The sequence below is a fragment of the Larimichthys crocea genome, chromosome VIII, assembly GCF_000972845.2.
Source record: "Larimichthys crocea isolate SSNF chromosome VIII, L_crocea_2.0, whole genome shotgun sequence".
Taxonomy (NCBI): domain Eukaryota; kingdom Metazoa; phylum Chordata; class Actinopteri; family Sciaenidae; genus Larimichthys; species Larimichthys crocea.
The window spans coordinates 10,340,754-10,357,380 of record NC_040018.1 but is presented as its reverse complement, the minus strand read 5'-3'; the positions used below and the strand labels follow the sequence as shown (position 1 = coordinate 10,357,380).

Here is a 16,627-nt window from a genome sequence, read left to right as displayed (position 1 = left end):
TAGCCAAATACAGAGTGAAAGCTGTGACTACATTTCATTCCCATCTGCTCATAATTTAACTTAAAGTATCAGCTCCTCTCATTTCGCATCTAATGATTAGGAAGGCATTAAGAAATACAGCGTTCAAGGTCGAGGCACCCTGTGATGTCGTTTCAAATGTTTTCTTCTTCTTTTTTTTTGGAGAATCAAAGACTGAAAGGAGTGCGTCAATACCTGAGATACAGTGTATAGGCTAATGGCATTGATCTTGATCAGGTCACCTACTGATGTTTGTTTCCAAATGAATCTCACTGCTGTTCCATCAGCGTTCGTGTTACCTGAAGCCTTGGATATGTGCAAAAGTAACAAGATACCAATTGCCTTATCATCGCCTGATACAACCTACTCTTGCCTCACAGTGCTGATCTAACACACACCTCAAAAAGAATGCAAGTGTGAAGATTTTTTTTTTTTTGGATAGTTTACAGATGACCTGGGATAAAAATCGAAGGAATGAAGCGTTAAGAATGTCTAAGTTTGGTCTCAAAATTGTGTCAAACCCACTGGGTGCATCCGTGATGCAGAGATCTCAAACTTCACCTCGTCTTTATTGCAGTTAGGAATGACCCTGTGCTGTTTCTGTATGATTGCTGGCAGGACACGTCTCAATAGCGACTAGCTGTCACAAAAGGCATTTTGTTGAGTTGTAAAGGAAACTCTTTAAATCAGCATGTGTAATCTTTAGATTCAAATATCTAATGTCAGCCTTGCTCACAGGTACAGTAGAAGCCAAAGGCTGATGTCAGTATCAAAGAAAAGAACAGTAAAGTCATGGTGCTTCTGTTGTACTGCAGGTTGCAGTGTGCCGTTGGTCCAGTGGCTTCCTGGGCCCATGATCACATTTATTACCACAGACTTTACAGGAAAGCAGCGTGAAATAAGCAGACTGTACAAATATCTGACCTTCTTTTCCTTGACTTCGTTCACAGTGAAACACAAAACCGTCTAAAAAGTCAACAGCTACGCCAGAAGAGGAGTCGGTGCACAGCTGGAGTGATGCCAGTCTTCTCTTTTGGTTCTTTGTGGAAATCATCCTTCACGCTGATTTATAAAGATGTGTGTGGATGAAAAGTTTGACAGAGAATATCTTCAGGGCTCTTCAGTTTAGAGTCTTTATGTGTCACTGAAGCCACGGAGCTCATCCGTGGCTGTGAAATGTTTTCAGCGAGGTGCTGTGATCAGAAGTCAAAAGCATGCGGTGAGCTTGAGATAGCCACTTCCACTCAAGACTTGAATGAAATACTGTTTCCATCTCGAGGCTCCATCTCACTCAGCTGCCGGTAGTGTGGCTTTACCGTAGTCCGTATGACTGTCTGCCAGCACTCACGCGAGCTCCGGCCTCGCCTCCATTTCTCCACGAGACGCAGTGCGTGCTCGTATGTACTCGCTGGTCTGAGCCGCCCCCGGACAGCCATTGGCAAGACGCCACTTCCGTACTGCCAGGTAGGTGTTTATTCCATACACACCTGTCACCAGGAAGCCAAAGATCTGCAGACAAGTGGAGACAGGAAGTAGTATAACAATGTCTGAATTTGAGTGGGAACCAAAGGGAGTAAACATTGTATGGACGCACAGTCCTTGTACAAGCCCTTTGTGACTGATAGCAGGTTTGTTAAGATGTTCTGTTTTGTATCAATATTTTGGCAAAGACGATGGTTGTGACTACTCACCACTGCTGCTATTTCAGCTCCAGTGTTGTGGTTGATGCAGGCCAGCACAAGAGACGACAAGAAGAAGAAAAAGGTGCTGGCCGCGGTGTTAACCAGGTCCTACAGGAAGACACAAAAACATACAAGATATTATTAGGAGCAGCTGACCTATTTCTTCAGGACTGACTCCTTCGTGATTTCATTACAAAATACAGCCTAAAAATGGTAAAACAAGGATTTAGATCAGCAAATATCCACAGGTTTCAGTTCTCTGTGTTTCAATGTTCAACTCCACCTGAAGTATACAGTATATCAGGGTTTTCCAGTCTGAGGCTGTGGGCCTCTCCTCAGACAAAGCTTGGAAAAATCCCCCACCCTGTTTACTTTCTGTTTCACTCCATTCCTTCTGGCCTGTGGGATCAGTACGAGTACACTTTTTAATCTCACAGACACAAAGTCTAATATTGCTTTTTAGCATAACTTCAAAATACAATACATACATAAAAAAGGCAGCAGTAAAGTGATAATTAGTTTCTTACTCTGGGAAAGTTGAAAAATCTGAAACCCTGAAACCGCCCACTTTGAAAACCTCTGATATACATCATATTAAAAATAAAGATACACAAGGCTTGGATAACACTCGACACTTGGATGCACCTAAATCATCCGAAGCGACAATGCTACAACAGCTGCCTCCTGCATTTTAGATTTTATTCTCAACTAAACAAAGCCATTTTTCCTCACAGCAGGAGATGTTTGCTACCTCAAAGCACATTGCAAGTATTAAAATAACCATGGGATTTGATATTGCACAAAAAATGATGATCTCTTTTAAAGTCCAAAAACATTTGAGGCCTTTTTTAAAAAAAATAAAAATTATTGACACAATCTAAACCTTCATCTCTGTAATGAGGCTGATTTAACATGCAGGCTACATCCTGGATGGTGTGGTATCACGTAGAGCAAACAGAAGAGTTTGCTCACACTCATCTAACCAGCCAGACCGAATCCTGGCACTTCACTGTGTGTTTTAAAACCACAGGAGGGCAAAAAGAAGCCAACCTAGCACCTCAAATTACACACAAACACACATCCACCCTCTCCACACACACTCCATCCCCCCACCTCTTTACACATGAGAAGGAGAATGAAAGAGATACTTCCCCTTTGATGTTTTACTCTCCTGTTTTTAGCAGTCCGGACAGTTAGGGAAGGGTTAATAATGGAGTGCTCAGCGTGACTGGGCCATGGGCCCTCGTGATCAGATGCGTGATTGTGATCACGGCAGACATGGTCTCTCATATGACCCACAATACTCAGCAGACACACACAGACAACAGACGAAGCAGAAGTCTCAGCAAGGGATTCAAAAAAATAAATAAAAACTATTTGCCCCCGATCCTGCTGTTTAATCAGTAACACATTAATATGGAACTCTAACACGTCATGCTAACTGACAGAGTTAATGTTCACCAGTGTTATTATCCTAACCGTCAAATGAAATCATAGCCCCCACCCGACACACACACACACACACACACACACACACACACACACAGCAAACCGTGCTTACACCACACACGCACACACACACTCCCATCTATCTCGCCCAACTGGTTCAACAGGAAATACTGCAAATTCACGTTCCAGTGTCACATTCTCTTGTGCAGAAAAGCTTTTCTGCAGCTTTCCTCTCTCCTGATTCAGTCAGTTCAGTCCCCACGCTTCACTCTTTTCCACATTCCACGTTTTAACCAGGCGAGCACTCTGTAAAACCCTAAATAACACAAGCACAGACTGGACCAAACCACTGGCTCTCTGGCTTATTATTGGCTCGTATCATTGTTTTACAGTGCTCTCTCTATCTGCTGACACTCAGGGCACTGAACAAAGCTTGCATGCTTTATATAGAAGAAGTATAAATAATATAGAAGTACAAATTTATGTCAAAATATTATACTTAAACGCTTAATAAGAAGTTAACGTTAACAGACAAGAAAAAAACTCAATTTTGACCATGTTTGTGCCTAAGTTATAACTAATAGATATCACCATCAAAGTTTATTGAAATATTATGTTTAAATATGCAAATGAGACATTTCAAGGACAGAAATATGAACACTGGACAAGATCAAGTCCAAAATGCTTGCCTCATTTTGTTGACATATTAGAGTCAAAGATTTTTACAGAGGGAATTTCAAATCTCACTTCTCCTCATAAATCAGAAAATGCTGTCAACAGCCATAAAAAGCTCTATTCTCGCCATGTTCTGAGGAATGAAATGTTCTATAAATCAGTCTACAAATGATATACGAACAAACCTTTCTGTAACCTTCAGAGTATGAATAGGAATAAAACTGAATAGTGCTATTCAGACATTTCGCAACATGCTACAGGTGAATACGGTAAAAGGTTTTAATTAGGACATATCAATATCGATGAAACTCCTCCATTGAAAACTTCCATTAGATAAGTTAAATAAAAACAATGTTCTCTGAAATTTTAAATATGCAAAGGCTACAGATGCAAACAGACAAATAAACACTTAAATGTGTATTTTTCCACCAGTCTGATAGAAGACAGAAGCAGAATAGTCCAAAATCTCAAACTTGACCATACGTGAAAAAGCAATGTTTTTTGCCCATAGTGTCTCGCCAGCAGCTGGAAATAGCCTACTCACTGGACTGCAGCTATGGAAACCTTAGAGGAGGCAGCAGAACACTAATTATTGAATTTATTCTCTTGACAGTCGCGGCGAGTTGCACAGGACCAGAAAGCCTCGTGCAAGAATAACACATCTCTCTGGCCTTCACATCTATGCCTGATTCTCTGTGAAAGACAAATAAAGATAGGAAACAAGCGTTTCATGTCTTTTGTCTGCTTGGGTGGCAAACTTCAGCTGTCAAAACCAAGAAAGCTTTTATTGGATTCCACTTTCAGGTTAAGTAAATACGACATGAGTAAAGTGGTCTCTGGTCTGAACTGATGATAGATTAATGACTATAGCTAATAATAACCACAAACCTCAGCTGTGTGTGCGGATTCAGCAGAGAGATGTAGATCATTACCGGCAGAATAACATGGAGTCAAACAGAGAAACAAGGACAGATTAACACACACGCATACGTAAATTCTGTTCTCGCTCATCAGGAATCTCAATCCACTGCTTGCAGTATTATCTATTAGTTAACTCATATTTACACAGATGTGAATATGAGTAAACAATGCTCTTTGAACAACATCTGAATTTATTTTTGCAGAAATATTTGTTGCTTCTTCCTCGTCATAACTCATCAAATCGTAACACTCAGATATCACACACCCTGCTAATATCCATATATCTGATTAGAAATCACAGACTTCTTGACTTATGACCACCAGATTCCGACTGAACAAGTCTTTCTATGATGCGGATTGGCCAAAATGTGAACAAACGGGTTATTAACACAAGGTGAAGATATTTCTTAGGATATTTTGCTGCAGCTAAAACAGATTCAGACTGCAGTTTTGTGTCGCACCCCTTGTGTGCAAGGTTGCGATGGGTCCAGTGAGCACCCACCAACGGTCTTCTCTCTAAAGTAAGTCCATTCATGCATCAACTGCGATGAGATACTCTCTGTTCCCAGAACAAAACAACCTCCAGAATATATTGGGTACACTGGCCGGGCATTCAAACAGTTGCTCTCCTTTTTAAAAAGGAGAATAACAGCACAAATCTCCCTTTAAGCTGTGAATGTTCTTCCCTCTGTGCGCTCATTCTCGCCCCACTTTCACCCAGAACCCCTCGGCATGGCCGACGGTTATTTGGCCGTTGGAATTAGGAAAACAATGCACCGAGTGGTCTGCCTTTATCTCTAGTGCAAAGCTCGTTCATGCAAACTAAACCCTGAAGTTCAGCGTAGTAACTGAAAGTCACCGAGTGTCTTTACAACAGTGTCCCAGCGTTCATTTCGGTGTTGAAGGGGGAGGAAGTGGGGGTCAGTGTCTGTGTTTCCCCTCTGCACTGCCAAAGTCATCATCGAGGGTGAAGTAGAGGAGATGGGATCACGTAGCATATAATTGTACAATCGAAACCCTCCTTCTGAGACTCTCAACCGCATTATAAAACAGCTCAGTCCACAGCGTCAGTCCATGGTTTTAGAGTTTGGAAACAGAGGAAGGCAGCAGAAGGGTTAACAGTTGGTTAATGCTGAAATGCTTACTCATGGTGAAATTCCCAGGGGCTCAATGTGACTGGAGCAGCTTTGAACTTGATAGACACAAACAACGTGGGGTGCAGCCTAAAGCTGAGCATCATGGGTTTGTTAGCTGCTACAGTTTGGAGTCCAGACAGAATCTGGAAAAACAACACCTACTGTAAGTTTTTCTTCTTGCTGCAGTTTACTCACCACAAGTGAACAGTAGGGAGGTTTTTGTGTCGTAATCAAAATTTGTTTTCCTGCAAATACGTACAAAATATGAAGATTTTTGTGCCTAAGAGCATGTTTCCAGTAATACCAGTGAGCCAAACCGCAGCCCACCACAGTCTAACTTCTTTGAAGAACAACCTCTCCTGTGGGTCTAATGGTAGGCCGCAACCAAACTTACTCCGGCAAACGTCTGTGCGCACAAAACAATACACGAGAATTACGGATTTCTAGAGTATTAATCACCTGCGTGGAAAAATAATTACCCAGTCGGAGCTGACACAAGAAGGCCTAGTGAGCCTCAGGAGAAAAGGAACAGAATGTCTCCAGAAAAAAAAGATGGAACAGGAGGATTTTAGATTATAAGAACCGCCTCACAGAGACTGTAAAAAGCTTTTCATTTGGTGTCAGTCGGCCAAAAGTAGAAAAAAGGCACACCCTCTCTTCATGTTTGAGGTACAATATTGTACCAAGAATACCATAAAGCAATCTGATAGCTATGGTTGGATTTGGCTTAACATCCACTGCTTTACTACGATACGTACGCCCCATGGCCTGTGGAAATACTGTTTTTTTCCCCCAACTCTCCTCTGTAAAGGATACTTGGCTGTAGCTCAGAACACACCAACGTGTGTGTGTGTGTGTGTGTAGGCAAATGCTTGAAAGCCAACCAGTATCTGGTGGAGAACACCCACCAGCTCATTTGCTTACAGCTGACAATGCAGATCCTGGGAGTAACACAGAGACTGTATGCCTTCCAAACCAGTTCCACACTCACTAAAACTCCAGAGCTTCACTTTAAGAATGAGCTTGTGTTAAACTCTGTTAATAAATACAAGACTATAAAAGACAAGAAGAGAAAACAAAAGCAAAAGTGATAACAGGGTGACACATTTCTGATAACTTAAACTCTCAATGTTACTCTAATGAGAAAGAAAAGAAATGTAGCCATAGTAGCTTAATGTTCCAAACTAACACTTCTGAGCTTTGCAGCCTGTAGTGTTTAAATCTACACAGTCATTCTTGGATTTGTGTGTCTGGGCTTCTGGTGTAGCCGTTATCTGGATATCTGGGTCAAGACTTCATCTGCAGTCTGATTAGCAACTTGATATGCAAGAATGACGAGAAAAAGACACGTCTTCCAATCTCTGTGAACATTCATACATTTTTAAAAAGCTAATAAAAAGCTGAAGCTATCACTGTCAGATAATAGCAGAGGGGTTGCAAGATTGCATTTTGGTCATTGTGGTCCACCTCTTTTGCTCTCCAGACTAAAACCTGTTCAAACGTAACGGGTCAATACTACTCGGACTACAAACTGAAACTAGAATGCTCGATCTTGGTCTCTTGCTTTGAGATTCTGCATTCATATGCAGATATCTGTTTACAGAGATTACTACTCGAGGAAATTCAGCATTTTGAAATTGCTTTTCAATTTGCTATGATAGGATGAAACATGCTGCTGTCACTCAAATACGAAAAACAATTTGGCAATTTGTCAGCAGTCTTGTTGCTGCAACCAATTGCTTCCACAAAGTTCAAAAATTCAAAATAATCATAGCCTATTGTTCCTAGCTTTAGTGACTCTAGTGTTCAGATCTACACTTCGTGGTAGATCACTGTTGTGTATACCGTGTACTACCGGATGTCATTTTGTCTCAAACGTGTCAAATATACTGTATAGTGAGTACAATACGTCTCCCTGTACCTACCGTTAGGCTCCAGTTGACGTGGGGCACCTTGGTGTGCAGGTTGAGGCTGAAGATCAGGAGGAGGACTCCCGTCACAACGGAGGCACTGCAGCTCACGAACTCAAAGAAGTAGACCCCTCCACAGGGAGAACACATCATGATAGTCTCTATGCAGATGAATCCAATAAGTGAAAGGACCTGAAGAGAGAAGAAAATGACTGGAGTTTAAGCTAGTCTTTTAGTGCCAGTAAGTAAAATCATTTCAGAATAAATGCTGACTAGTCGCTCTGCTCTTAAGCATAAAGGGTACTGTAGCTTCGTGTGAGTGTTTGTTAGTGTTGAAATTCCGAGCTTTCCAGATGATGAAGTGATTGTCCTATGAAAAGACTAGAGGCTATGAGCCCATCTCATGAGTCCCACTCCTGGCAGCCCTGGAAGATGCCTCCATCCAGCCAACATCCATCAACAAACCACAGTATGGGAAGAATTCTGCTATTTAGGTGTTCTCCTGCCATCTAGACCCTGACAAAACCACACACAGATTACCGATTGGCTCGGAGCGGTCCAAGACCCAGAGACATAACAGACCTACAGAAAATGCCAATGCGACATACTATATTAAGACCTGGAACAGCCCAATTCAAACTGGTTCAGACCAGATCTGCTTGGTCGGGACAGGTTTGACGTTTTTTTTTATTAAATGTTGATATAATGAATTGTATAATGATGGGTTTTGAGTTGACGGATGATTGGAGGTTAAACTGTACAAAAAAAACAGTCATGGTACGGTTTTGTACTTTTCACTTAGAGACATATTTACTGAGCTTTTTACTGTGTGTCAGACTCATTGTGTTCTTGTGCCTGTCGGCTAAGCCATGCTTTGTATCTTATCTCTGTTTCTCTCTTGTCTATACACTTAAGATACACAGTGTTTGATTACATGGGATGTACTAATGTTCATGAAAAGCAGATGACTTTTTACACTGGTGTAAAAGGACATTGCGTAAGGATTTCTTTCCCCGTCATTTGCAGAAGAAAAATGTAGAAGTTCGTCTCATTTCATGGAAAGTCTCATGACTGATCTAGACATAAAAGCAACAACTGGTATGTAGTCATGACTCGAGTGGGAAGGATTCAGATGCTGAGCAAAACATTTTGTTGACACATCCTCTCTGTAGACAGGAACCCCTTTTGTTACAGCTCACCAACTTAGTTACAACACTTTGAAAACAGTCAAAGGCGGCGTAAAGTTTCAAATATGCTGCAGGAGTTAGTCATTTCTTCTACCGACAGATGACTGAAGTTCTGCTTCATTAGCAGATTCCTCCCCACCAGCAAGACACTGAACACTGCTCCAGGTTGCTTTAATGGCTCGGTGCAAGGTTGCGAGGTAATGATGCTACTCTCTGATGATATCGATTTTTTCAATAAAGCTCCAAAAGTCATTAGCAGAGAAGCATGTGGATTGCACGGCGGCGGCTCAGCAGCGAGTTTTGCTGTAGTCTGAGTTGTTTATATTCTCACATATTAGTTTTTATAATGCGGAGCTATTATTCCAGGCAATGCGGACAACCTTGAGCTTGGATGAGCACCATTTATACTCTTGCAGCAAGTCGTCGTTAAAACTCACAAATCATCATTAAACTAGAGCACCAGCCTCTTTGAAATCTGCTTCCTTTTTGTCGTCAGGGCAACAAAGTCAAAGGAATTGCGTAGGCACGACTTTCAGTCAGGAATTTTGGCAGGCAGTGAGAGAATGAAGACCTTTAGAAAAATGATCACATGGCTGCAATAAGTGTCAGGGTAACTGACATGATGAGGACAAGGAAGAGCAACTGAACATGATGAAATCAAAATGGCTGGATAACACAGAACGTGTGGGGAAAACTGACTATAGAAAAGTGTCTAATGGCTCCATCAGAAACCCCAAAAGGATCTTTAAATCCTGACATATGTTTGCCTTCATAACAAAAGACCTGACGAGAAACAATGGATACAGTCAAACAAACAAGCACACACACACACATGGTCTATACGCTCTTTACAAAGCTGTGTTCAAACTGCTGTTGACATGGAGATGAAATAAGAGCTGTGTGGGAGAGAGTGTGTGCAAAAAAAAGAACCTCATTTATAAATGTGTAAGAAGGACAATGATTTACAAAATCTGTGCCAAGTATATACAGACTGGTCATAAATCATTAAGCCCATCTTTGAACAGTGAAGCTGAAAATAGAACAGCCTTCTTTTGTTCTGTCTATTGGGACTAATTGGGTTATTTTTGGTTTTATAAGCTTAAGTAGCTGAACTTCACCAGTTGTACACCAAAGCTTTTTTCTAGAGATATTTGTCTCTCGAGTATCTCAAGAGTCGTGAATTCATTGGTGTAAATGGGAAACAAACAAAAAAGGGCTGCAACAACAGAGGTGATGTTCGTGCTCCGAGGTTGTGAAATATCGACGCCCTAGGTTGGGGACTCGAAGATAGCTGGTTGTTAAGTCTCAGCAAAAAACACAAATTATTAGGTTGTGTGGCTCACCTCAAGCCACTTTGTTGTTTCCCTTTGACTCAACAATGAACTATCTTTCTCCAATATGACTCAACGCTCCTTAAAAAGGTCTAGTATGAAGAGTTAAGTGGCTGCAAGTTTCAGACTGCAACCAACTGAAAAACTCACCTACCCTCCCTCAATTCGAGCATGAAGGAGAAACTAGAGTGGCTTTAAAAATTGCAAAATGTATCTATGTAGAGCCAGTGTTTAGTTTGTCCCCTCTGGGCTGCAGTAGAAACAAGTGTTTCAAAATGGCAGACTCCAGAAGAGGACCCGCTCCCTGTGCAGATATAAAGGGCTCATTCTAATGTAACATAAACATAGCAATTCTTATTTTCAGGTGATCTTTTTTTTACAGTTATGAATATGATATTCCATTTCTGTCAATGGATACCCTTAAATGTTACACACTGGACCTTTAAAACACCTTTAAAGTATTGACACCCAATGTAGTTTCACGTCGAATCCAACCTAAAGCCACCGCAGCTGCTTGCATCTCATTGCCTGACACTGCTGAACAAATGTATTCAAGAGCAAACACAGTCTCATTAGAAAGTCTCATTAAAAGACCCCTCCTCCTCCTCTCGTCCCCTGGCTCTCAGCAGCTCAGTAGCCAAACATGTTTATCCAGTTTAATGAGCAGGGGTGTACTGTTTCTGACAAGTAAAGTGTTGCATGATGACTGGCAGTGGTGAACGGTCAGTGGAGGACTCTCCTGTTTGTGACAGCCATCACGGCACAGCTAACACTAAAAAAAAAGGTCGCCGGATAGTCCAGCAGTCACATTACCAGTGATGCTCTACAGCAAAGCCACTAGGCCGACCGTCATCACTTTGTATTGCTGCTGAGGCCTCATCAGCACATGTGGTTGGATAGCAGTACATCTGTGACTTTAACACAACCAGGAAGGTTACACCCAAACAGGAGTGGAGGGCTTGCTTGCGCTGAGGGATGATGTCATGTCTCTTGAAGAAAGCATATTGCTTTCCCCCAAAGTCCCTGTGTAGCAGGTGTCGGGCAGCCACAGGGGGAGGAGGCGGGGGATCTCAAAGCACCATACTGGATAATCTTGTAAGTAATGATTTTCTGTCAACCTTCACCCCAACACAACCTGTTCATCGCGCGTGATCGTGCACATCAACCCCCCCCCCCATGTGCACACACATCCTTATCTTTGGGATTACGAACATTATTAGTTGCCGTTAAAGGCCTCTTGGACTCAGATCCCCTTCTTATACACCATCTGTTGTGGACTGAAAATTAATGGAGTAGAAAAGAGGCCTCGCAGCGGAGACTAAGCAACATTATACGCTGTACTCCCCGGTGTTATGGGACCTCATGCACAAAAAAAGAAAGAGAAAAATCATCCAAAATGTTGAATATACTCCTGCAGCAGCCCACAGTCATCCATGTGATGGAAAATGTAGGCTGAATGCAGGTTATATTTCACCCCAGAGGGTAAGGTAAGTGCGCGTAGGCAAAGGCACGCACGTCTCCCCACATGCGTGCATGCACGCACAACGTCCTTGTTGTCTTTATGTCTCCCTACAAGCTCCGAATAAGTAATGTTTCAACCAGGAGAGAACGGAGCATGTGGCGTCTCTCTCAGAGAGGGAAGTGCTCGCTGACATTTAGAAGCATCTGGTAACTCCATTACACAACACGGACAGACTGAAAAAAAAAAAAAAGCACTTCATCATAATATTTAATTACCACTTGTTGGAAGAGTAGAATTTTTAAAAAAAGGAAGGGTTCACACACAATCACGAGGGAACCGATCACAAAGCCATGAGGCTCGTTGGGAAACCAAGAGAGTTGTAGTGTCAGGCCCGACATGGTATCAAATTGCTGTCTGTGTAGAGGGACGTGAGTTGAATATCAGTAGGACTTTTGTTGACCCAGTCACAGCAAGGAGACAAAGACCAACCGGCTGTCAGGGTGGACACACCTCGCTCAGGTTACACCCGCCTGGGGGTTTGTTTCTTATCAGCACAGGGTCTGCAGCAACCTGCTAATCCATCTATCCAACCACAGCTATATACACAGCTCTATTAGCGACAGAGGATTTCTCAGTAAACGTGGGTTAGAGCAAAGGTCAGAGTGGTTTGTAGCTGCTACTGTAGTGCAAACAAGGCCTGGGTGTGGAGGTAATGTAATAAATATTTCCCTGACAAAGTTATAAGGAAGCATGGACGTTTCCAGAGAGGGTGGGCAAGGCTTTAAGGCCCACTAACGTTTGAGCTTTGCATTCAAACAGCTTTTCGTACAGCTGACCTCCTTATCCCTGCATGTGCACACATGTGGTACCATGCACTGTGTCACAGACCAATTTGCATTGGCACTAACCATTACTTCATATAAGTGATCTCTCTCTACACAAAGATTATCCATTAACAACACATGACTGCTGCCCTTTCAGCCAACGAACAACTTTCCATGAACACAGTGATATAAATAACAGACACAAACCTCCTTGGCGCAGGAGTGTTTCCAGATTTAAGCGGAAACTGTGCTACATTAGGTCCTGGTACAGTACATGACATGCAGTCAGCTTCGAATTATCTTATATCAGTTTTAAATGATCATCACACTGACTCAGCTGGGACCGAGTTAAACGATTAAAAGGACAGAGCAGTAAAAAGACACGCCATTGAAGCTATTAACGTTTGGCAGCGAGCTTTGCAGACCTCCTCTAAGATAGTGAATGTAAACTTGGATGACTTTCAGCGGTAATGTCCTTGCCGGTGAAGGAGATATGACTAGCCCAAACTGGAAAGTCAGTATCGGCACTGGACAAAGTAAAATAAAGTAAATATAAAGTACAAACACAAGATTAGTTATAATAACTGAGATCATGCTTACAGGCGTGTATCTACAGTAGCCGTACCATAGCGGTTGTACTTTACTGCACACACCTGAAAAATATCTAGTTACTTCCAGACACAGAGATAGTTCTACGCTTGTTTTATTCATCATTGCTTCATGAAATATACCTGCACCATTGTAATATTTACATGGAATTTCCATCTTTCTGTGTTACAACGTGCTTTTTTGCAGCATTTAAATGATATTTGAATCATAATATCATGTGCAGGCTATTTACAGTTGGTGGTAAATGTGCTAAAAGCTAAAAGACTCGAATTGTGGAATTGGTTATTGGACCTAAATTTTTGTGTTGAATATCAGATGTCTCATCGGATCCTCGTCTTGTTAATACCTCGATTAAATCAGATGTTTTTATTTGGGTATGGTTTTTGTACATCTGCTTTGGTTTGTTAAAAAAAAGAAAAGTTCATATTTCTTAATGTCAGGTGTTCTGGTGTATTCACAGTACTGAAATTCAAGTATTATATCGGAGCAAGTATCAAAAATTTAATACCCAGCCCGACATGTGGGGCCATATCACTGAGGAGCAATCCCTGCTATTCAAGTCAAAGACAATATTTTAGCGCTTGCTGTGAAACAGATGAACACTGTGAATATGAATCTTCTTCTTGGTTACTGCCAGCTCCAAACGTCTCCCACGCTCATGACAGATGGTGTCCTATCCTGGCTTCCCACATACACAGAGGTAAACATCGCAGGTGTGTGTGCAACAGCACGGGCTGACTGCGCTCTTCAGTTAAGACCAGTGGGATTTTGAGCCACCCACGAAAAGGAGGAAAAATGGTTTTCAAACTGTTTTTTTCTGGAGTTCAACTAAAGTTTTCAAAAGAGAAGCAGCCAGGACTGTGCAGCATTATCTCCCAACAGCTTGAACTTCTAGTTTGCTTCTGCTATTCACAAACACTGTTAGGAGGTAATTGCTAGTTTCCTTAACGCCATGGCATTGAGGCAACTGTTGTGGACACACTACTTTGTGTCTGAGTGTGTCTGCAGGCCCCTGTCTGAGTTTTTTGGCACCAGAAGAAGAGAAATTGCTCTGGCTTGATAGATATTTCCTCCTCTGGTGAATTGTCAGAGCTTTGGGAGTGCTCATTTTGCTTTGTTGTTGCCTCTGTCTCAGTTCAAACATCTGGTTTAGGTGGACTGAAAATATGCTTTCCCACTCACCACTACATCCTGACAGAAAAATGGCGATAATTATTTTCTCCAAGAGCAATTGAGGACCTAATTAAATACACAGGTATCACAGAGTGAACTGTTGAGTAGATCCACAGTTGTTAAACACATTTAAGTCCTTACAAGTCCCTTAAGAAATACTCTCTTATCTCAAGGGACTAATAAGGAACTGTTGGAAAACAGCACAATTTGTTGGAGCCAATGTGTCTCCTTCAAAATAAAAGTCTACTGACAAAAATACACATTCACATGTCTGGCAATATGTGCAAAGCTCCTTAGCAACCTCACCTCTTTACCTCCACATGTCATGGGGTGGAGGCTCACTGTTAGCATGAAACCTGGCCACTATTATTGGGGATGTGGTGCAAGGAGAACCAGGACCTGGATACTAAAAATTGAATTAACATTATTATTCATAACATATATTATTTTGGGCTCACCACTTCAGAGATAGAGGTGTTAAAGCTCACAGTGCAGTATCAGTATGAGAGTGTTAGTCAGTCCATATGTTAGTGTCTGCTCGGTGCGCGTTGTTATCCACAGATGGTGCGTCATAGTTTGTTGTACTCACTTTTCAGAGGCTCTACATCTCTTAACATGGCAGCACTGTGTCAAACTTACCACTTCAACCACCTTTAAAATCCCGAAGTACGACTTGAGGTACTCCATGTCGCACCTTATCCCCCCTAAAACGTTCCTGGCGTGGACTGGCTCGGTGGTGGGTTGATAGGGGCTGCTGGCCCCGGAGATCATGGAAGTGTTGGAGGCCTCGCCGTCAAAGCCCTCTGACTCCTCCGTGGTCCTCATGATGATTTCGGGAGAGATGGACGCTGGACTGGAAATGTTAAGACATACAAACCTCCAGCGGTGACAGAGCGCCTGGATCCACCTCAGGGCACAGGTTATGTTTCATAAAGCACACTTTGTTCCATGCGGGCTGGAAATGGATGGAGAAAACAAACCAGACTGTCCACTTTTCATGGCCACTCCACCGGGAAACAGCTGCTCTTCAGCATTACGCGCAGGAAAATCCGGCTGCTGTGCGTTTTTTTTTTAACCGTGAACCCTGCGGTGTTTTCCTGCTGCGTCTCTGCTCCAAAACAGCCGCACTCAGAACTATGTTAGGCGGGTCACTTGTTAGAATCCTGGTGTCACTGCACCGTGGACGGTTCTGGTTAGTTCAGCAGCACCGGGGAGGAAAAAAGAAAAATGCCTACTCGACTCTGCGACCGAAAAAAAAACATTTACGCATAGCGGTCCAGAAGAACCGAGAGAGGAGCTTATTGTTTCCTATTGTAAACTAACTATTCGTGCAGCAGCTCCCAGTCCAGTCAGCCTCCCTCTGTTACCACCGCTTCTTTACTCGCTATCGATGCGGGGCGAGCTTGTCTCCGCCCCTCTGAAAACTGCACATTCTTGTGCAGGCTCTGCGCCCGTTTTAAGTGTTCCCAACCAGCCAGCAAAACGAATCCAGCCGGAACCACGCCGACAGGACCGAGGAGCTCTGCTGCTGGTGCTGCCCTCCTTTTTTTTTCTTTTTTTTTATCATAGATATGCCTCTGCAGCCTGCGAGCAGACCTGATGAAATGATTTCTTCATTCTCCCAGAGGATTGCAGCGTGGCTGCAGCTTTTTTTTCCATGCACTTTGTGCTGTACTTTACCTCCCAGCACTCTATTTATTATAATAGTTTTTTTTTGTTATAATCAAAAACAAACAGTCAAACATCAAAATATGAGTAAAAAATGATTGTTTTGCTCTAGTATAGGTCAGAAGACTGTGCAGTTAAAGGGTCAGTCAAGTCTGTGAAGTTTCATATAGTCATGTTGGTTTGGTGCCATTTTTTTCTCCAAAAATTGGCTGATGTGATATCAAAACAGTCTTTTTGTTTTATCAGATGTCAATCATGTTGAGGAAACTTTGAGAATTCAGGGTTAGGCCTATTCTTTAGATCAAACTGTGCTGCCCTCCTGTGGTATCTAGTGGTATTAAAAGGTTGCCTAGGTGATTGCAATATGGCTTGAGATGCTGGAAAGAAAAAGAAAAGTCTATCTGATGCCTAGATGTTGCATCCAAAAGCTGTTCTGCTTTTTAATATGGTGGTGCAGCTCTCTGGTTTATGATGTAGAATGATGAAGCTGAGCGTCAACAGGGATCAGACTCTGTTTGAATTTGCAGATTAACCTCGACTAAATGTTTCCCCTAGCAATGCCTCGGCCAATCAAATGTGCCG

At 42.3% G+C, this 16,627-nt stretch overlaps 1 protein-coding gene across 1 annotated transcript; it reads right to left on the bottom strand.

The window, feature by feature from the left end:
- Positions 1–170: 170 nt before the first annotated feature.
- Positions 171–16,061, bottom strand: cmtm4 (CKLF-like MARVEL transmembrane domain containing 4). The gene is made up of 4 exons (XM_010735635.3): positions 15,017–16,061; positions 7,807–7,983; positions 1,710–1,808; positions 171–1,527 (listed from the first exon to the last, which is right to left on the bottom strand). The coding sequence occupies exons 1-4, from the start codon at positions 15,200–15,202 to the stop codon at positions 1,363–1,365; spliced, it is 627 nt and encodes a 208-aa protein (XP_010733937.1). The 5' UTR covers positions 15,203–16,061; the 3' UTR covers positions 171–1,362.
- Positions 16,062–16,627: the final 566 nt, after the last annotated feature.

Excerpts from the sequence above, each read along its gene's own strand:
- cmtm4 (XM_010735635.3), bottom strand. The coding sequence starts at position 15,202 with ATGAGGACCACGGAGGAGTCAGAGGGCTTTGACGGCGAGGCCTCCAAC. Across the intron at positions 7,984-15,016 it reads TTTTAAAGGTGGTTGAAGTG|GTCCTTTCACTTATTGGATT; the intron begins GTAAGTTTGACA and ends TTCTCTCTTCAG. Across the intron at positions 1,528-1,709 it reads GAGCTGAAATAGCAGCAGTG|ATCTTTGGCTTCCTGGTGAC; the intron begins GTGAGTAGTCAC and ends ACTTGTCTGCAG.